Raw genomic sequence first — 23,086 nt, forward strand, 5'->3', positions numbered from 1 at the left:
AATAAGCCCTTTCTATTAAAATCATTTCCACTTCCACTTCAGGACCTTGGCTCCCTCGAAACACAGAAACTTTGGCTTTTATTAAAAGCAGTATGGACAAATAACTTTACTTTATTGATGTGCGTGCAAATTTGTATGTGCATCTGTATATCTAAATGTGTATGTATATATGTGACTGTACGTATATCCTTGTGTGTGTGTGTATATATGTATATATATATGTGTGTGTATGTTTGTCTGTGTGTATATATGTTTGTGTGTGTGTGTGTATGTATATATATGCATAAGCATGTATTTGCATATATAGTACATAAGGTTTGTGTTATGTCTGTATTATGTGTGTATTTGGAAATGTTTTGTTTTCTGTTTGAGCCGCTTGTCAAAACATGAAAGCATGCAGAGTTTGTTTTGTGATTTGTGAGTGAAGGTAACTGTTTTGAGAAGTGTGTTTCAGTTATTAATTGTTGAATTTATTCAAATTAATATTTTTTAATTATTCACATCTAAGAATTTTAGAAAGCTTTTGGTATTGTTGCTCTCAAAGCATTCAGTATTTCTGCAATTGTGAGTGTTCAACTTCTTGCCATACCAGTTGTGTGATTGTTGTGTTGTGGTCAGCATTCTGTTACAATTAATCTGATAGGCATTACTGTCATCTCACGGTCAGGTTAGTGTCCAGAAGGAATAGCTAATCTACTCCAATCATTTTTTAAGCAACTATTATATCCCCACTTATCCTTCTGTGGTAGTTTTAGAATATCTGTGATTCAGAAGGAACTCGTTACAGTAAGGAAGCTATTTGAATCCATGGTCAGGTCTGACTTGGATTCATTGTAGCCCACAGGTACAATGACCATTTCTAACCAGGGGAGCTAGAATGCAGTAGTTGGACACAGCGAAGGTGCGTGACTTAGTCGGGGTATTCATCTCACGATCAGAAGGCCATGAGTCCCCCCCCCCCCAGTAACACTTTGTGTCCTTGAGCAAGACACTTTATTTCACATTGCTCCAGTCCACTCAGCTGGCAAAAATGAGCCATGTACATGGCTCAGTAGTTAGAGTACTGGGCTCACAATTATCAGGTAGTGAGTTCAATTCCCAAGCTGGGCTAGTGCCAAGCTGTATCGGCCCCTTTGCCTTTCCCTTGGATAACATCATGGTGAGAGGAGGCTGGTATGCGTAGGCAACAGCTAGTCTTCCAGAAACAACCTTGCCTAGACTTGTGCCTTGGAGGGGAACTTTCCAGGTTCAATCCCATGGTCAAGCATGACTGAAGAGGGTCTTTACCCTTTATATACACAGAATGAGCTTCCACACAGTTTCTGTCTACAAATTTATTCTCAAGGTATTAGTCAGCCTGGGGTTATAGTAGAAGACACTTGCCCAAGGTGCCACGCAGTGGGACTGAACCTGAAACCATATGGTTGCAGAGTGATCCTCTTAACTACTTTGGCATGTCTGCACCTACGGAAGTTTTGATCTTCAAAGTTTTACATTTGTGTCTTCTTGGATAAGAAACCCATTACATGTTCTAGTGTTTTCTGTATGGTTTAGCTGTAGAGAAGTACTGACATTCAATGGTATAAGAATTATTTGTTCCAGCATGATATGGAAACCGGTTTAGTAGGGTGGGTGATTCTATGTGGGTTGCAGACGTGTGCGATTTCAAAGAATTCAATCTCTGTTTTAGCAGCATTACAATTGCTCCTCGTCTGTAGGCTCAAGTTGGTTCTGGTCTAATAAATCTTTAGCCTAAGATGTTCCAGCCACAACTTTGTATTCCTTTTATTCAGATATAGGGAATTACTCGTTAGTAGCTATTCGTTAACCCTCAGGCTGGCTCTGATCCGACAGGAATATGGTCAGAGATGCTCTTGTTATAATAATTCCTTTTTGTATTCAGATAGAATGAATTTAGGGCCTCACTGTAGGGTGCAATTTGAGGAAAATTGAGGTGCTGTTTATGATAGGCTATGTGACTGTAAAGAGGTTTCCCCTGTTAGATTGAATAACCATAGCTTGAAAAACTCTAATAGATTGTTGTGTTAGATTGGAAATTGAGGACCGAATTCCTTTTAATTCCATCTATGATCCCAGGTGTGTTCCTGTTTATATTAATCCCAGGTGTTTCCCTGTTTAACTGCTGAGAGAATTGCCTAATACAACCATTAAAAACCATTTTCTTCTGATATATTTAAAAACTGCTTTGAACATTATTTTAATGTATTTCTTCCTCTATTCCATTGTTATCAGCTTTTGGAACTTATTTCTGTTTTATGTATATAATTCTTCAACTGTGCATGCCTTTTTTTCTCCAATCTGTATATTTTTGGTGTTTTCTTTCTTTCCTACTAAAGCTTAAATATTTGTTGTATTTTTATTTAATATATTATGGTGCTCTCTAGACTCACTATTCACAGAGTTTATTTAGCTATTACACCAACTACCAAGTAGCCTTAGGTCTGTTGATGTACCTTGCAAGTGTATTTTAAATAAATTATTATACTTAGTGTACAGCAGCTTTAATCCTTTAGTATTAAAACCGGCCGTTTTATGTTCAAACTGGCTAGATCCGGCCTCTCACACCTACCCTTCAGTGTCATTCCAAAAATATGCAATCACATCATAGAAATCTCAAAGCTACGAGAGAATGCAGTGTGAATAAATAAGCGGAACATCTGATGGAGTAACGTGAATGCTGAAGGGTTAAAAATGTTAGTGAACCTGGCCTGTAGCATATTCAGATGTGTTATAAGAGGTGACAGTTTGCATCTGACTGGTTTGTCACTGCAACAGAACCAAATACACTGAAGTATTGTTCCAGTTAAGATCATGGTCGCATGAAGCTCTCTCTCCTGGTCTGTTCACGGGACCTGTTTATTATTGCTGTAGGATGATAATAGGCCAAAGGCTTTAGCATCAAGGGACTTACGTATAGAAACGAGGAAAAACTGTGCAAATGTTTACATATGGTCTGCACTATTCTGTGGTGCAGGAATGTGAACATTGATGAAAACTTGAAGCTTTTGAAATTTGGACATAAAAGAATGTTATGAATATTCTTTCAGGGTTGATAAAATAGGGACCAGCTGGACAATGGGTTGGTTTATGTAATTGACTTAACTACTCCTGGGTATGAGTGTTAAATTTGCACCTCTCTGCCAAGCCGTGTTGAGCCATTGTGGCAGAATAGGCTCATCAAACCGTTAGGATCTCCAGCTCAAATTAACAGTCTCCAGATTGGACCATGGTTAAGTGTGGAGACTCTGACGGGTGAAAAAAAAAGGATTGTGTATCATATATGATGCATGGATGTCAAGGAAATATGTCCCGTGTACCACATGTGATATACAGGAGAGCAAATAGTTGATATTAGAATATAATTACTTAACACTGTAGGCAGGGAGGATAAATGCCTGCCACCCTTAATCCGAATATTTGGAAAGGATTGACTTAAACTGTCATAGATCAGAACAGTTAGGCTGGCAAGTTCAATGAAACCTGTTTTGCTGAGGAGATTTAATAAGGCCAAAGCATAACTGAAATTGTCTCCCCTATTTGCTTAAATTATTAAAGTATAGATGTTGTCGATCTGGTTTGAATTCTTTGCAATCAAATTTGATGACAAAGAATCCAAACTAGATCGCAAACATCTATAATATTAGTCCCTGAGCTCATGTCTTTTGTATCATTAATTAATAACTTGTAATTAGTTTTTTTAATGCTTGCCGCATTAAATATGTCTAGCTCTAACTTAACATAGCTTTCACTCCAGACTCTGTTAGACTGTAACTTTATAGGAGCTTATCTCTCCTGCAACATCTAGAGAGTACCTTTACTGTTGTGGCTATTTTATTATAATTATTATTATTATTATTATTATTATTTTTGTTAGAATGAAATTTCTGTTGATTTGTTTTTATTTTGGTTTAAATTGCTGTTAGTTGTTGTTGTTGTGCTGTAGTTGTTCTGCTATGCTATGTTTTCTTTTGTTTCTTGCTTTCAGTTGATAAAAATAGCATTCACTCGTCGCATGGCTTTCAGAAAGTAGCTAACTCTTCTCAGTCGTGTTTAACACACACCCCAACATTAAGACAACGACTGTTGGAACCACCTCTTCTCCATCTTCAACCGGATTCTTGCCCACCTTTCCCTGTAGGTAGCAGCAGTTCACACTCAAGTCAGCTTCCCGGAAGTCAGCATCCATCAGGCTCGAGTCCAGCGACACCACACACGCCGAAAAGTCATCACAACCAGTCAAACCAACAGAAACATTGCGCCAAAATCCTGCAGTCTCCCGGAACGCCTTCGAGAAACTTAGCCAATCCTTTACCACCAACGCCCTCGACACCCATCAGCCGTACCCTTGTGGTATCCGCTGTGTCTACAACACCCAACGTACAATGTAAAACTGTTTCTGTCCTCCAGCAACAGCTCCGGTCCCCTATTGCTCAACAGTCTTTAAAACTACAAGATTCTCCTCTTAATACACAGACAGCCCTCAATCAGAACCCTTCGTATCCTTGCATTCAACATGCTTTGCATATGGAATCTGACCAGACTCAGGCCCCTGCCTCCAACCCTTCAAGGCAGCAAATTAAACCAAACCTGCAGGGTAAAGGCAGTCCATTCCAAGACGGTGTTGGAACCGCAGGAAATCGCCTGCCCTCAGAAACAAACTTAATTAAAACATTACTTGCCAAGAAGCTCAACCAAAACCGAGGAACTCAAAGTCCATCACACCAGTGTCAAGAAACCCCTTTGACCATCTCCTCAATCTCTAACGCCCCTCCTTCACCCGCTCGATCTGATGCTGCCATGTCTCAGGATGGATTTCCAAGCCTCGAAACCAAACCCATCAAACAGAATGTTGTCAGGGCAGTGACAGTTCCGGTGATGGAGTGGCATCCACCGTCGATCGATTCTCCAGCACCGTCTGACACAATGGAATCGCAAACCTCCATTAGTCAAGACTCGTGCTATACAACCGAAGACCAATCCCAGCAGAGTATGCCAGTCAGCACCCCGAAGGACCCCCACTCTCAGCAGACCACATGTGATAACAATTTACGGCAAGAAGAAAACATGGAAACGGACAGCCAGCAGACTGAGCCGGACACTGGTCATGAAGATCTTCAGGAAGAATTAAAGGGAAATCTGGCACCTGCATCTAATGAATTACATCTCGCACAATCTTTGGAAAGTCAGTTGGAGAAGCCGGATGCAGTTCTTCCCTCTGAGCAGCCGTTTTCCCAACAGACCAACCAGCAAGATTCTAAGAAAGTAGAAGCATCTTTGGGGTCTGCCACGACGCAATTGGCAGTCACTGTTGATGCCAGTGTCGTACAAAGTGCACAAAACTCGCAACAGACAGGCCAAGGAAATAAGGCAGTCCTCTTGCAGGCTGCCCCGAAAGTGTTACCTGTCACCCAAGATGCTAACAATGGTGTGAAACCGGACGAGTTAGTGATCCAACTGAGTTCCCAAGCAAATCTCCAGCACCAGGACATTGTCGTTCAACCTGTCTCGGGACAGTTAAGCAACCAGGAGCCTTTAGTTGTTCAAGCTGAGCTCCAGGACCAACAAGACGCCACACAAGCTGTTTCTTCACGGCCGGAAGAGTCGTTTGTTATCCAAGGATCTCAGATTCTCCTCCAGCAGCCGCAAGCTCAGCAACAGCAGCAGCTGGTCATTCAGATGCCGTCAACGCCGCAGGGTCAGCCTGTTCAAGCCACTCAACAGCTTGTCATACAGACCACACCGGCCACTCTGCAAACCCAACAGCTAGTCATTCAGGTGCCGCCACAGCAACAGCAACAACCACAACAACAATTTGTGATACAGGCTCAACCGAGTCAGCCACAGTCTACTTTGCAACCTCAACATTTGCAGCAGCAAATTGTAATTCATGACTTGCCCGACAGTAATCTTTCCAACACCCAACAGGGCCTGAGTCTCGAGACAAGTCAGATATTTGAAAACAGTTTAAGCCAGGCCCCAGCACCAGTCAACAGCAACACTGCCCCCAGTTCACTGCCACTCAATGCTTTGTCACAGACCATTGACAGTAGTTTGCAGCAGAATGAAGTGGTTATCCAGTACAGGCCAGTAACTCAAGTGTCAACAACTACTACTAGTACTACTACCAATACTACCACTGCAACTACTAATACAATTTTTTCTAAAGTGTCCCCAGTTTCACCTGGAGAGACATCTTTAGATAGCAACCTCTCTCCACAAACCCTCACAAAATGTGTTTTTCAATCTCAGGGACACTTGTTCCCTTCTAGTCAGAACATGCTGCTGGAGAATTCACAGAAAATGAAGAAAGGTAGAGTTAGTCCCGTGAAAAACTTCACTTCTCACCCTTGTCGTGCATCAACACCCAAGCTGGTTACATCGAAATGTAAATCTTTAGACACCGACTCTGTGTTGTCGAATGCTTCGTCACCGCAGACACCACAGAATTTTGAGTTGGAGGTATGTGGAGAGGTAGAATGTGCTAAGGACATTGTAAAAGAAGGATCTGAGGCAAGAATTGAGCGCGTTGAGAACAAATGCCTAAAGCTGTTAGAAGGGGCTGCTGAGCCGTCCAATTTAGAGAAATCTGAGTCACTACAGAATTCGGATGTTGTGAGCCATGCTAAGGACGTTCCTGGTGCATCTTTTCAAAACATCCTGCTGACCGGCTCGGATGAGAAAAACCTTTTACATAATCACACACACAGCATTCCGACTATGGACATTGATACGGAAGAGAAGATTGCTGAATCGCCCGTAGCTTTTGTATATTCAGCGAGTAAAGAGTTGAAGAAGAATGTCGACATGTTGGGCAGCAATACTTGTCATAGTAATCCACAATCATCATCATCATCATCGCCATCATTCTCATCCTCATCAACAACAATATCAACAACATATCATCCACACAAACCTCTATTGACAGACATTAAAGAAGAGAAGACTCAGTCCGACGCCGTTGGGAAGAGCGAGGTTTCAAATTCTAATACAGTTTCCACAAAACAGGAAGACGATGTCTTAACACATCCAGAAGTTCCCGTTGACGGTGAGAACTCCGGCGCCAAACTGTCGGTCAGCAGCAGCACTTGCGAGTCTCCGAAACCAAACCGAACACTGGCAGCGGGGGCTCAAGTGAACGGTGGTGTGAAGTCTAGCAGTGCTGCGGTCACGGCTCATTGCTTGTGTCCGCATAATAACAACAATAATAATAATAATAATAATAATAATAACAATAATAATAATATTCAGACATTAGGGGACACCAAGATGTGTCCGAGTGGTGGAAGTAATGAACTGTTGCACAATGGTGTTACATCTGCTTCAACTGTTGATGTCAAACTGAACTTTGATATCAAGTCGGAAGAGTTGAGTGTCGGTGAAAAGATTTTGTTGAATAAACCTGTTGACAAATTTAGCAAAGTCAATGGAATTTTAAACCATTTAGGCAGCAGTGAAAGTAAAACTTCACTCGACACCAAACTACAGCTCTCGGCAGAGAATCAAAAAGAGAGGAAGCGGAAGGCGAGTGTGTCATCATTATCGTCATCATCATCGTCAAACTCATCATCTTCTGTTGCTAGGGTTCCGGAAAATGGTTGTGTTGTGAATGGACTACAAGAAACAATAAGCGATTGTAAATTTTTAACAGACAGTAATAATATTGAAAAGACTGCAACACATTTGGGTTCTGGCACGTGTGCCGCAAAGAAACAGCGGCCGTCAGATTGTTCTGGTAGCAATTGTTTGAAGAAAAAATCTGAAAAACAAAATTCAACTGTGTTATGTAGCCATGTAAATAGGACTTGTGAATCACGGCTGGTTCCAGCATCAGATTCTGGTGATGGAGACATCAGCTGTGACAGCTCTAGTGTTTCTTCAGTTCAGGACGCTTTTGAAAAACAGCATTCCAACTTTAATCAGGGTACACTCTTATCGGGTACGCTGTTGTATAAAGATAGTAAAGATACTGCCCTGCGTCCTGCTCAGTCCATATCTCCCAAAGGTGTTCCAGGCACAGGTGCTGATAAGTTGGTTAAGGCTCGGAAGCGAATTCGGAACAATGCTGGTAGTGCAGACTCAAGGTGTTCGTCATCGATTGGTTCAGAATTTGTTTGTGAGTGGGCCAACTGTAAACGGTAAGTGCCCTTTGATAGTATTGTTGCTCTTGTTGTTGTTGTTTTCATTATGACTGTAAAGGAAACCACTACCACCACCACCATCATCATCATCATCATCATTGCTAGGGCAGTGACCTGGCAGAATTGTTTGCACATTGGACAAAGTGCTTTGCAGCATTTCATCCATCATAACGTTCTGAGTTCAAATTCTGCCATGGTCAGCTTTTCTTTTCATCCCTTTGGGGGACAATAAAACAAGTACCAGCTGAACACTGGATCCCCCCTCCTCCCCCTAATTTAAATCTTATTATTATTACTATTATTGCTAGGGTAGCAAGCTGGCAGAATTGTTAGAACATCGGTCAAGATGCTGGGCAGCATTTTTTCAGGCTTTATGTTCTGGGGTTCAAATGCCACTGATGTTGCCTTTGCATCCTCTTGGGGTTGATGAAAGAAATCCCAGTCAAATACTGGGGTTCATGTAATAGACTCTCTGTCAAAATTTGAAACTATTATTATTAGTAGTAGTAGGAGTGGCTGTGTGGTAAGTAGCTTGCTTACGAACCACACGGCTCCGGGTTCAGTCCCACTGTGTAGCACCTTGGGCAGGTGTCTTCTATAACCTCGGGCCAACCAAAGCTTTGTGAGTGGATTTGGTTGACGGAAACTGTATCCATTTTTCTGGGTGCTTTGCATTAAGGGGTTTGGTATTTTTAGTGTTCCTTTTCTGAGATTAACCCTTTAGCATTTAAACCTACCATATCCCACCCAAATATTCTGCCTGATTTACAGTCAAACCAGCTTGATGTGGCCCCTGAAAAAATAAGCAAGCACGTCGTTGAAATTTTGAAGTTAAGAAATACTGCATGATTAATTTGCAAACAATGTGAATAGATTACACAGGAGTGAACGGCTGTGAGCTGGTAGAATGGTTAGCATGCCAGGCAAAATGCTAAGTGGTATTTCGTCAGCCTTTACGTTCTGGGTTCAAATTCCACCAAGGTCAACTTTGTCCTTTCATCCTTTTGGGGTCAATAAAATAAGTATCAGCTGCGTACTGGGGTTGATGTAATCGACTTACCTCTTTCCTCAATGTTGCTGGCCATGTGCCAAAATTTGAAACCATGGAATTACATTGGAGAGAGTAATCCGAATGCTAAATGGTTAAAACTGTCTCAAAGTTGGTTTCCTTTCATTCATCCAATCATTGCTGAAAGACCCAAATACACCTCCTCGACTTACGACCAAGTTCCATTCCAACTGACAACTCATAAGTCAGTCTGGTCAGTATGTTGGATTTATATTTTTCAACACAGCAGGAGTGGCTGTGTGGTAAGTAGCTTGCTAACCAACCACATGGTTCCGGGTTCAGTCCCACTGCGTGGCAACTTGGGCAAGTGTCTTCTACTATAGCCTCGGGCCGACCAAAGCCTTGTGAGTTGATTTGGTAGACGGAAACTGAAAGAAGCCTGTCGTGTGTATGTATATATATATATATATATATATATATATATACATATATATATATATATGTGTTTGTGTGTCTGCGTTTGTCCCCCTAGCATTTCTTGACAACCTATGCTGGTGTGTTTATGTCCCCGTTACCTAGTGGTTCAGCAAAAGAGACCGATAGAATAAGTACTGGACTTACAAAAGAATAAGTCCTGGGATTGAGTTGCTCAATTAAAGGCGGTGCTCCAGCATGGCCGCAGTCAAATGACTGAAACAAGTAAAAGAGTAAAAGAGAGATACTTATTTTTCATTTGAAAGCGACTGAGTGGGAGACAGTGACAGGGAGTGGATGTCCGGATCTGAGGGAGACCTGCATTACCAGATGCAGCCATAATTATTCTCCTTGCAGCTGCCTCACGTCCAAAAATCGATTTTTAAAATTAATTTTTGTTATTTCTCTATTTTTTGTGGTTGTAAGTCTCATCAGTCGTAAGTCGAGGAGAAGGGGTACGAGTGATATACTGAAGTGACATTAATCACATTCTCTTTCATCAAAATACATTCACGCTTTGTCAAAAGGAAATATATACAATTAGTTTGCTCGTTTAATATTTGATATTTTACCTGATTTAGTAATTTAGAAATTAAATTCATTTCCATGGTTACAGCTTCCTGTTGTTCATATTAGTTATATTTTCCATGTTGCCTCATTTATCACTGATTCATTCAACACTGATCCAGGACAACATGGTACACTTGACTGTGAACCATGTTACTTTCTCATGCTCTTGCTGATGGGCCTGGGGCATCCCAGGTTCATGGCCCCAGAGGTGTCATTGTGCGTAGAGCCAACCAAGTCCCATGTCCCCCTCCCCCACCCACTATCGCTGGCAGTCTTATGCCAGCCCCTCTGCATCCTCCAGAATAACGTTGAGCCTCTGGAGATCTTCCTTAATCGCATCCAGCTATCTGGTGTGGGGCCTGCTATGAGGTCCCTTCCATCCCACAGCTGCTGTGTCAAACAAGAGTAAGGCCCTCCTGGTGGGATAGTCTGGCAGGAGGCAGAGGATATGTTCACACCAGCACATGGGGTGCAGGGTTGTGGGCTGATGCTTGTGCACACACAGCTCTTCTGGATGGTCCTCATGCTTATCACAAATCTGTGATAACAAATGTCAGTAATCAGTCTAAGGTTGAACTTGTATCACAAAGACGCATCCAAGTGACCATCCACCAAGGCCCACTCACGCAGAATGTCCTAACTATTGGCTGGAATCTGCATGGCTGTGTTCTTTTATATTGATTTATGTATTTGAACCCATCGACATGGGGGCCAGAGAACAGAAAAAATGTGAAGACAAGTGTATTCCCTACAGGTAAAGGTAAAGAGATAATCAAGGAAATATGTGGTGGTGGAAGTTTTGCTGCTGTGGACACAAGTTTGGTGTCAACGAATCTATCATTTACAAAATATATGGAGCGGATTGCTTTATCACTGTGTTTTTTAGAACCAAACCCCAGTGATGAATGAAGATAGATGTAGATCCGTATTGAGCATGCACTTTAGAAACATTGCTTAACCCTTTGGCATTTAAACTGGCCAGATCTAACCTCTCACACCTACCCTACAATGTGATCTTTAAAATAAGCCATCACATCATCAGAATGTTGAAGCAATGAGACAATGCAGGATAAATTCCAAACAATGTAAATAAATATATATTTCATTTGACAGGAATTTGAAAGCTAAAGGTTTAGACCACACCTGTTGGCTGACCATAGCTTCTGAAATACAGTCTACAACACGGGTAGAGGCCTCAGCTCCATTAACCTTTGTATGTTTTTTTTTTCTTTCAAATCTAAGTTCATGGAATAACTGTAAAAGCTATCACACCCTTGTATCAATTGCTGTCAGCCTTAAAGATGTGGTTGTTGTTGTTTAGCTGCAACTTGTTCCTTGATCCACCAGATTTAGGATCAGCGGCGTTGAAACTGCCACCGGCCTGTCTTTTAATCACTGCTAATGTGTCTAGCATTAAATTAACCGATGTATACAGAAGAGAGGGATTGAAGAGGGAAGAGATTTGGCTGCTATTTTTAGTGGGTTGAGTAATCAGGAACAGGCTTCCTCATTGGTTTAGATCAAGTGTTATACGTGAAAATTGTTACAGCTTATAGTTAACTTGGTTCTATGCAGTAATAATATCTATTATATAATAGTAGTAATAATAGCAGCTATGGTCCATGAGAGGTTTTACAGTTGGACATGATGAGTTGAGAAACAAGAAGATTGTACAGGAAAATGGAGATGAATGCAAGGTGGAATAATGCCACACCCTGTCAGGGGTCTCTTGGATTAGCAGGGGTGGTAGGGTGTAGAGAGACAACTGATGGAGTGGATTCAGTTGTTGTGAATATTTTTTTTTCTGGAGAGAACCTGTAGAAGAGGTAGACCCAGGAAGACATGGGACTAGGTGGTGAAGCATGATCTTCAGATGTTGAATCTCACAGAGGCGATGGACAAGCAATTTGCTTTGCTTGAGAAGACATATGAAATGGTGATCGTGGCCAGTGCTGGTGACACCCACTACACTTTTTGGAGTGGTTGGAGTTAGGAAGGGCATCCAGCCATAGAAATCAAGCCAAAATCGAACTGGAGCCTGGTAGAGCTCTCTGGCTTACCAGTTTCGGTCAAACCATTTGATCCATGCCAGCATGGAAAATGGACACTGAATGATGATGATGATGATGTGGTTAACAGATTGAGAGAAATAGGATTTCAGTTTCCTTGTGACATGCTTTACTATGAGATAGAGGTGGAAACGATGAGCTTGTGTTGTTTATTAGTCCCAGGGGGTGGGGTGTGAATACTAGCCACGGTCTGTTCAACACCATGGCCCCTGCTACACTGTTTTCTCTGTCTTTCTTTAATCTATTTGGTATTTGCAGCCTCTTGTGAAATGTTGCTTCATTGAGAGTCTTATTTTTTTTCCCTCCTGGTTTCTTTCAGCTGTTTTGAGACCAGCAAAGGTGTCTACAGTCATGTTTACAGTGCACATGTCATGGCAGAGTCTGATGGAGTTTGTAAATGGGAAGGCTGTGAAAAATTGGAAAGGAAAAAATGGTCTTTGGTCACACACATACAGGTCAGTACTTTTCACTCGGTTACATCCTTTGTTCCCTATCAAGCATAGGCCATTGACCATTTTCCTCCATTGTTCCTGATCCAGGTTCCATTGGTTTTGAATTGTCACTGAAGCATGTGTAACTTCACTTTTTTTCCAGATGGGAGTGTTGGTCCGTATTAAGTCTGGCCTCTATCCTTTGACCCATCCAGTGTGGGAGGACCTACCAGGGTCATTGAGGCACAAAGTCGCCATATTGCTACATGGACTGGGATTTTGAGGTTACACTGGCTAACCTTAGGCATTTAAATCAGCCATATCTGGCCCAAATATTTTGCCTGTTTTATAATTAAAGTGGCCAGATTTGGCCTCTCACACATACCCTAAATTGTCATTCAGAAAATAAACACATCATCAAAATCTCAAAGCTACACAGTTAATAATGCATGATTAATTCAGAAGATAAGCCTCACACTTGACAGCATAAAGTGAATATGAATGGGTTAAGAAGAGATCAATAATGTTACATTTTTGCAAAAGCTTCAACTTAAGATCTAAAGTTTAACTGTTTCATTTCGTTGAAATACACTGACCCTGTTTTGCTGTCAGGTAAGTGATGATACAACAGGTGTGTCCCATAAGACCTGATCTGCATATTGTTTTCTTTTGCTTTGTCATCTCTTTGGCTGCCTTCGCAACCAAACACATTCCAATGTCTGTTTAAGAGATAAATAAGATGCTATTTGCCTTGTGAGTGAATTTGATAGATGGAAACTGAAATGAAGGCCATTATGTGTGTGTATGTGTGTATGCACACACACTTGGCAGGGTTGGAGTTTCTTTACACCCAAATAACTTAGCGGTTCAGCAAAAAAGGGCTAATAGAATAAATACCAGGCTTGAAAAAAAATAAGTTGCTGGGGTCGGTTCATTCGGCTAGAATCATTCAAGGCAGTGCCCCAGCATGGCTGCAGTCAAGTGACTGAATCAAGTAAAAGATAAAAGATGAACAATGTATTTCAACAGAAATATGGTAATGAAAGGGTTAAGGAGTTGCTCTTGTACAATTGTTGGGCTTTGCTTTGGGCCCCAATGAGGGAGACTTTGGTCAATTGTGTTCAGCCATAATGTCCCCTTCTTATTTAAATTTTTTTTTTGTTTTCTCTGGCACAGTTTATTCAGAGGCATTAAGAAGATTTAGCTGCTATTTATAGAAGGTCTACCAACTACATAGAGGTTTCCTTATGTTTTATCGTTTGCTTCTCTTAGTCCTTGGTCTGCAGCCATGCTGGAGCACTGCCTTGAAGGGTCAGGTCAAACAAATCAACTCCACTACTTAAAGTATGATACTCATTCTATCAGTCTCTCTTTGCTGAACACTAAGCTGTGGGGATGTAAACAAACCAACACTGGTTTTCAGACACATGCTCACAATGGGCTTCCACATAGTTTCCGTCGGCCAAATCCACTGACGGCCCGTAGTAGCAGATACTTGCCCAAGGTGTCGCACTGAGGTATGGAACCCAAAACCATGTGGTTGCAAAGAAGGTTTCTTAACTACACAGACATGCCTGTACTTCTCAAATGTTCTGAAGACCCCTTAATTCAGATGCAGGGTAGAATTGGACCCTACCCAACATGTTGACTGTATATATCTTGACCTACTGTGTAGATGTTTGTGTGTATTAAGGTATCAAGGCGGTGAGCTGGCAGAACCGTTATGATGCTGGGCGAAATGCTTAGCGGTATTTCGTCTGCTGTTACATTCTGAGTTCAAATTCCGCCAAGGTTGATTTTGCCATTCATCCTTTTGGGGTCGCTAAATTAAGTACCAGTTACGCACTGGGGTCGATATAATCGACTTAATCCCTTTGTTTGTCCTCTCTGTGTTTAGCCCCTTGTGGGTAGTAAAGAAAAAGGTATCAAGTCCTGAACACTTTCTCTCTTCCACTCTCTTAACTTTGCTTTATTTGAGATTCTTCTAAATGGCGTTGTCTTTTCTTTTTTCTTTTTTCGTCTTGCAGGATCAGCATTGCTCTGAAGCAGTTCTGCGAGCTGCAGCCCAGCGGCGAATCCAGTCGGCTCAGATGAATATGCCAGGTGCAGTAGCACATGCAGCGCCACCTACCCAATCGCAACCTCCTCTTCTTCCCCCTCTTCAGGTGAGCCCTGCTGCTGCTGCTTCTGTCAGTGCACCATGTGTTTCTACCGCAGGCAGTGGTGTGAGTGGTGTTGTTGTTGGAAGCGGCGGCGTGTCGGCGGCTGCTGCTGCTGCTGCTCCTGGAACTCCTAATCTCGTCTATCCTCCTGACGCTGCCATCCAAGCTATTAGACGGTTCTCGGCAAGGCCACCTTTCCCTGAGTTAATGGTGAGTTTTCAATCACTGCTGATGACTTGCGGTTATTGAGAACATCATTCACCTAAGCTATGTTAACCACATCAAACTAGCATTTTGGCAGCGCAAAAAAAAAAGTTTTTAAAATATCAACAAATATTGCATGTAAAAAAAAGAGAAAAAAAAGACCCATTATGTAAATTCTAGTCTAAAATAATAGCAGGGGTGAAATATGTAATGTTATATATGTAACCGATATGAGAGGTGGGGGGGGGGGGCAAGGGTTCAGTTCCGTGTCATGTTACTTTGAAATATGTTTAATTGGTTAATTAGGTTTCTGGTGGGGGAGGTAAAATAGAAGGAGAATGGAGGGCTGGTGTATGACTGTGAGGTGGGGACTGAATGGTGAAAGGGTCAGAATGTCTGCAAGTGAATTTGTGGTTCGAATGACTAGTGTTTGGTTAACAGTAATGGTTAGCTAAGGCGTTTGGAGAAAAAAGCTAGGTGAACTTGGGTAGCAGATTGAAAGGGTAAGAATGTGTTTTCAGAGTTTCTGAATAATGTCTGGTCTTGAACGATCCTCTCCCTCCAGGTACATTTGGCTTTATTGTTATATTTACTCGTTTTCTTGCCTTTGTAAGATGACAATTAGAAACAACGTGAAGGTGAAAAAGGTATTGAACTAATTTGGGAATTCAGAAACCAGTTTTTGTTCTGTTTTGAAGCTGGACACCTTCTTCTACAGGGACTGGTTTAGTTAACTGTCAGGCATAGGTTTGAGATTTTCAGGGCATGTTATCTTCAATGTTACGTCTCTCCCACTACAAAACTCAAAGCTAAGCACCTCTTCTCTGGCCTCTTTATGGCCAAGGAGACATGTAATTCATAATACGAGTTAGCTTGGCAGTTTTTACATCTATACACGATATCTGTGTATATATATTTGTGTGTGAATGTGTGTATGAATATATATCCGTATGTAGGTATGTATGCGCAGACCTCTCGAAAGTAAACAGACACCTTTGTGAGAAAATAATGTCATTTGGTGCATTTAATTACTTAATCCTGTATTTAGTAGACATACCTTGTGTATAATGCATTAACGAGTTTGAAGCACCAGGTAGCAACTGCACCAATAAAAGGGTTAATGTAGGGTGTCTATTTATTGTGTTTATTTATACATACATGCATTTCTCTTATTTGAGAAATGAGTACAGGTTGGTGATATTTGCATGGGAATTCAGATACGAAACAAAATGATGTGCATGTGTATATGTGCATAATACACAGGGCCACATGAAATATGCTTCAGGTGATATATGTATCTGTATATGCTCTACACACGTCTCATGATGTGTGTTTGTAATTCTCTCGGTATCTTGTCACTTTTTCAGGGTTTTAGCTCAGAATATTGCCATTAAGAGTGTTTTACTAATCCTACACCTTTCTCTTTGCATTTTGCGTTCATTAAACTTGCATCCGTAACACTGCTTGACATAATTCAAAGCCATCATCTGTACGACTTCTTCATCCCATACGTGATGTGTGTGTGTGGGTTGAGTGATAACAAGGGTGAAATTTACTAATATTAACTGTTATTAATTAACATCAGAAATAGAAAGAGGTAATTGTTGAAACTCGTTTTTGACTTGAAGAAGACGAGTTGTGAATTTATTGCTTGCAATTAATTCAAAACTTGATTTGGAGTTATTTCAAAATCAACTGGGGATAAACAAGGAGACCGTCTTCTTTCTTTATTAGTGCCAGGCAGATCGACATATTATCTTGTGATGGATATACTGACTGAAAAATTTGCTGCGAGCATGTGTGTGTGTATGTATAGATAAAGTATAGTCGTCACTAAAGTGACGGAGGGTGCTAGTGAGCACCAGCATTGCTAGAAATAAGAGTTAAAATAACTCTTAGCCCCATGAGAGCACTTTTCCAATGATTGACAAGGGAGACAAGCTCTCTACCCACGGCAATCAAGGTGGAATCATATCACCACTGATTTCAGATCTGATAAGACTGACAAGGCGAGTTAAGTTTTTAACCCTCGGTGACTGAGTAATGGGTCACTGTTGTTAGTGCTAAGGTGTGTAATATGGCATATATAGCCTGGCATTTTTGAGTTAGTTCCCTTCATGTCAGAACTGTCCAATGTCCCTCATTTTTGAACAGTTGAAATATGTTTAGGGCATATTTGATCCTGTAAGAAGGCAGTATTTAGTGCTAATTTGCCATGGGGAACCTTTCTCACTTTTGGTGATAGTTGTTGAAAAACGCCAACAGTCGTTTGAAGGGACATCCTCTCAGAATGGTGAATGTATTTCCAGCTCCTTGGCTTGCAACACTGGACACCTATTGACTGAAGTGCAAAAATTCCTCCACGACAAATTAACAGTGAACACGGCCTTTGTACCGGCTAAATATGTCCAAATATACTTGAGCTGATCTAAAATTTTTTATTTATTTACATATTCTAGATCTTTCTCTTTGATCATTTAAAGTAAAGGTAAATTTATCTTCTTGTGTCATGAGTGTTCTAGACTCATAAGGGCCTGTTCCCCAGTTTCATGGAGTATTGATTCCCCACCTGGATAGGACGCCAGTCCATCACTGGATTACTCATTTTTGCCTACTGAGTGGACAACTGGTGCAACATAAAATGAAGTGTTTTGCTCAAGAGCACAATGTGTCACCCGGTCCAGGAATGGAAACCACAAACCTTACGATCATGAGCCCAACACCCCAAACCATTAATCCATGCACTTCCACATTCTTTGATTGTTTGGTGCGTAGTGGCATGGGGTGGGTCTGTCGTGGATGCTGTTGGGTTTGCTGTTTCTGTGTGGGAATGTCTTTCTGTGTATATTCAAAATTTCTTTGGAATCAGTTTGTCCACAACTTGATTATTTTAGCCAGACACACAAAAGGGCATTACCAGACACTATACCCTACGCTTGACTTAGTAATCTAATCCACTGAAATTTGGTTTGCAGTAAAGGGCCTAGTTCAGATGCATCCGTCTCTAGATTGTGAAACAGTTTTGTCCAAAGAAGGGGCTCAGGTGTGGCTGTGTGGTTAAGAAGCTTGCTTCCTAGCCACATGATTTCATGTTCGGTCCCACTTTGTGGCATCTTGGGCACTTGTGGCTTCTACTGTAGTTCTGGAGCGACCAGTGCCTAGTGAATAAAGCAAGTGGATTTCATTACTGGAAACTGAAAGAAGCTCCTCATATGCATGCGCGTGCGTGCGTGCGTGTGTTACTGTCTCCTTGCCTTGACATCACGTGGTAGTTGTAAATGAGTGTCCCTGTCATACAAGTGGTGTCTGTCACTTCTAATCTTCTGGGAAAACAGGTTTGATTATGGGGGAGTATTACCTTACTTGGGAACAGGTGAGGTTTGGTGACAGAAAGGGCATCCAGCTGTAGAAAATCTGCCTTGGCAAATTCCTTCCAACTCCTGCCAGCATAGACAAGTGGACATTAAATGATTGTGGTGATCTAGTTGTTGCTGTTTGTTTTGGTTTGAATGTGAGACGTGCGAAGCTGAGATCATATCGAAGCGTAGAGACTAGAATGGAGGAAATGGTTTTTCTTGTTAAATAACCTTCTCCTCTTTATTATATACACATTGTTATTTGATTTGTGTATTTCTGTGCAATTTATTTTCATATTTGTACCCAGAGAAGTAAAGCCATTTCTTCTAACTGTTGGGGTTCCAGTTAATTCAGAAAGATTTTTTTTTGTTGAGCATTGGGGTTTGAAGAGTTGGAGGTTAATGTAAAGGTCATGACAAAGAAGTTCTGGGGGCTCTCTTTTTTTTTCCTTTTTGTTGATAAAGGGACAATGGTTTAATGGGAGTGAGAAAGAAGCTGAAAAGTAGGTGGATAGTGTGGGGGGTTTTGGGTTTGGTGAGGTGTAGTAGTCAGTGGTTGTTGAAGGGCAGAGGGTGTGGTTGCAGTTGCTGTACCAAGGGACTCAGAGCAAGGGCACAGCGTATCACTAGCGGAAGATTTGTAGGTTTAGGGATCAGGTGGATGGCTTTGTTCTGCGTGTGGTCTTGGATGTCAGTGATTGGAAGGAGGTGCATCGTTTCAGGGATCTGATGAGAACTACAGACTCTATATAGTGGTGGGGGGACGGAGGGGCAGGATGGGGGCATATTTTAGGGGCCTTGTTAGAGTGCCAACAGTTGCTCAGGACTGAAATTTATGTCGGCTCCAAAACGGAAGCCCAAGAATTTTTTCTGTCTGTGTGTCGGAGTGCTTGTTGTGTCTGTGTATATTTGCATCTTATAACCAAAATGTAACCTCAAAGATCTGAGACTTAATGCTTCTAGTTAGTTGCTTATTGATGTCGTCCAATATCACGTACAAAATATGTTCGTCTGTTTATATAATTAGATGCTCTGATATTATTGACAGATTTAAACCATTTTGAAGCATGTTACATCTCTCTCTCTTACAGCAGAGACTTGGTTTGTTTTTTGTTTTTGTTTTTTGTCTAGACCCTTGGCATGATGTGTTTGTTTACTTATTTCTGTTTTTTTACATTTCTTTCTGTGCTATAATGACATGACTTACTCAACTATTGATGTTTTATTTTAATTCAAATTTTCTTTTTTTTTTGTCTGTTCATGCATATAATGATGTCTTCCCTTTTTTTTTCCACCCCTTCTATTTTGCAAAGGGATCTTTTTTTTTTTTTTGCATGTTTGATTTTATTAAATTTTTTCTTTATTTTTTCCCCCGCCCTTCATGTTGGAATACTAAACAAAAGTACAGGACAAAAAAATGTTTCTTTGTAACCTCGGCTCGACTTGGATCAGGTTATCTCAGTCCACCTGTTCGTTACAGCTATTAAGGTTAATGATCTTGTTTGTTGTTCAGTTAGAACGATCATTTAGTCAATGGGCTTGCAATTTTTGGAAGGGCATCCAGCCGTAGAAACACTGCCAGATCTGACTGGGCCTGATGAAGCCTTCTGGCTTCACAGACCCCAGTTGAACCGTCCAACCCATGCTAGCATGGAAAACGGACGCTAAACGATGATGATGATGAAAACAAGAGAAGACGAAAAAATATTCCTCATTCCAAATGACATCAAATTGGGCAAATAACAAAAAAAAGGACAAACTTTGAATGAAGTTGGGTGATACTAATTGTTGTTAACCTTACAAGATCTTCGTTAAGTTTTTTTCCATAGGTTTGTCAGTTCATACATTTGTGAAACCCTGCTTGTCCCATCTCCATCTGCTAATCTGGCTGCTACATTCAGCCACATGTCTGCTCGAGACTGCTCTAAGAGTTTCTTCAAACACTCTTTGTAAAGATGTCTATCGATTCTGCATCTTTTTTCTCACCATTTATCGTGGCACCATATTGAAGTCTCTGGTTTTATTTGGGCAGAAGATAAATATTGAAATAACAATTATTTCATCTGAATTGCAGATCAGAGTTTAGAAATTGAACAGGAAACAGTGAGCTTCACTTCATTGTCATCAGTTTTATATATACACTCAGACATATAGCAAGAAGATGGAACGAACAGAATTTAATCACAAATCACAACAATTGTTTCTGTGCACTGGCAACAGTTGTTAGTTGAGTTTTCCATCTCATTCTGTTTTGAAAATATTATATAAATATGAAGTTATTATCCAGATGATATCACTGTATCGATCAGACTGTCAAATGTTGCTACACACTGCTTGTCACAGTGCTTTTGAATGATGCCTCCCCTCTGGCTGAGCAGACAGGCCAACAGTTTTCCCTGAACATTGTACAAGTCTGTCTGTCTGTCACGGGGTCACCCATTTACCTGTATACATTCTTTAGTTGCTAGATCTTGAAAAAGATCTTTGTTATAGCTTATAATGTCTTCTTGAGATATCAATCAATGTAGTTTATGACCACCAGCTTATTTATTTATTGTTTTTTGGGGGTTTTTTTCTTGCTAAACCTGAGGAGTCGCATTGTCTCTAAGTCAGTATGAGGCGCTGTGGGACATTGTATAAATTTGGACCTTTGAGTATTACTGGTATCGTGTCTTCAGCAACAAAAACCAGAATGTAAATCAGAAAATACAAGCATGCATCTTAGATCTTCTGAATGCCTCTAATTCAGTCCAACAACCCCCAAGGGGTTAAGGGACTTGTCAGCCCACCCCCAATGCTACTCACAGTCATGTTATTAGGTATTCGGTTACTTCTTTGATCCAGTGTGTTTTCCTCTGAATTCTTGTTCCTGTAGAATGGCTAGAATTAAACGAGGAGATCTTGTGGATCTTTTGTCAGCCCAGCCTTTTAGTATTCAGGTTTTTCCTTTAGATGTGACCCTTGTTCATTCACCTTGTTCTTAATTAATCATGCATTATCTCATAGCTTCGATATTTTGATGAGGCAGTTGTTTGTTTTTAGAATGACATTGTAGGGTAGGTGTGAGAAGCCAGATCTGGCTGGTTTGAGTTATAAAACAAGGAAGAATACTCGGGCCAGATCTGGCTGGTTTAAATGATAAAGGGATAAATATTTTGCTTCTGGTTCACTCTGTTACGATTAAAATGGTGATTAGGTTTCCTTTTATTTTATTTTCCATCATTATTTAGCTCCCTTGGCCCATCAAGTGGAGGCACATCGCTCAGTGGTTAGGATGTTGGATTCGTGACCGTAAGATTGTGGTTTCGATTCCCGGACTGGGTGATCCATTGTGTTGTTGAGCAAAACCACTTTGTTTCACGTTGCTCCAGTCCACTCAGCTGGTTAAAAGGAGTTTAGCCTGGAGAGGGATAGGCTCCACCAGGCTTTCTTGCCCTACCTGTGCTGCATAACTGCAGTGCCCCAACAACCATCAAGGGGTTAAGGGACTTGTCAGCCCACCACCAAGAATTGATCAGAGACCTTCCAGCTGTGACTCCCCTACCCACTATATTCTGTCTTCTTATTTATATGGTAAGGTGTTATGTTTTGGAATAATGGCTGCTATTTTTAGCACAAAAGGTCCCTCGTTGGTTCAAACTTATTGTTAACTTTGTTGTTTATTGGAACCATGGATGGCTTCAAGTTTTTTTCTTGGAGTTTTTTTTTTTATCCTGTTGGACTTATCTTTGTCTCAAATATTTCACTTCGTGGATGTGTGATGTCCAGCAAGTCTTGATATTTTCAAGGTGATGTTTTGTCCTTCATCCTTGTTTCGTAGCTATAGCAACAAAGCCGAAGTTCACAACACTCTGGTCTGCTCTATCTGTTAGAACTTTGTACAGGCTATTGTTTTGTTTTTGTTTCTTTTTTTCTCTGTCTTTTTTACTGTTGCCTTAGAGGAGAAACTACATCAACAGCCACGATGTTCCACAGGGTCCCTGAGGCTGGTTGGTTGGTTGGTTGGTGGGAGTAGAGGAAGAAACCAGAATTGCTGGGTCGCTGCTGCAGAAGGATGGAATAAATCAGGATATCAAGTTATCGAGATTCTGGTTCACATGTTAACAGTGGACCCTGTTGAAGGTACCCAAAGATGGTGTCATCGTCTCAAAGATGACAGTGAATTCAGTCTGTTGCCGAAAAAATAAAATCTCCCCTTGCAGAATAACAGGCTTCTGCACACTTTCCATTGACCCAAGTTTCACTTAGAAGGCTTGGCCCAATGGAAGAAATAGCATAAGCACATTGAGATTGAACCCAGGACCTTGCGAATGCAATCTGAACCCGGTAACCATAGTGTTGATACACCTTCAACAAGTGTCACTGGTCAAAAATGTTAGAATCCTTATCAAATAAGTGGATGGTTTTGTCTGTTTGCAGTTGCTGGTCTAGAATTGGTTGTCTTGTTCTCATTCCTGTTTTTCAAATATCTTCTGAGTAACCCCTGTCCTTAACGGTCCCTTTGATCTGGCTCTTTGAAAAAAAAGAGAATTCCTCTTGTGTTTTTGCTGGCACCCAAATCTGCAACCACCCGCCCATTCTCATTGCGAGTCTCACCTCGTTAGTCTTAAATCAAAGTTGATGACTTTGCGCCGTCTCTCACTCCTGGCTGG

At 41.1% G+C, this 23,086-nt stretch overlaps 1 protein-coding gene and 1 long non-coding RNA gene across 7 annotated transcripts in view; both read left to right on the forward strand.

The window, feature by feature from the left end:
- The window catches only part of LOC115225720 (AT-rich interactive domain-containing protein 2), a 101,781-nt gene that overhangs the window by 73,210 nt on the left and 5,485 nt on the right, over positions 1 to 23,086 (forward strand). For 3 of the 6 annotated variants that reach the window (XM_036514621.1, XM_029796643.2, XM_029796645.2), the window contains exons 17-19: positions 4,007 to 8,156; positions 12,601 to 12,736; positions 14,740 to 14,877. In XM_036514621.1, the coding sequence (XP_036370514.1) occupies positions 4,007 to 8,156; positions 12,601 to 12,736; positions 14,740 to 14,877 (4,424 nt within the window). Of the gene's footprint in view, positions 1 to 4,006; positions 8,157 to 12,600; positions 12,737 to 14,739; positions 15,085 to 23,086 lie in introns of all 6 variants that reach the window. The other 3 variants (XM_029796640.2, XM_029796641.2, XM_036514620.1) reach the window with 2 other exon arrangements.
- LOC118768346 lies at positions 15,091 to 22,959 on the forward strand. The gene is made up of 2 exons (XR_005004168.1): positions 15,091 to 18,844; positions 18,900 to 22,959. It is a non-coding gene; the product is annotated as an uncharacterized LOC118768346 (long non-coding RNA).

This window comes from Octopus sinensis, linkage group LG28, assembly GCF_006345805.1.
Source record: "Octopus sinensis linkage group LG28, ASM634580v1, whole genome shotgun sequence".
NCBI classification, from domain to species: Eukaryota; Metazoa; Mollusca; class Cephalopoda; order Octopoda; family Octopodidae; genus Octopus; species Octopus sinensis.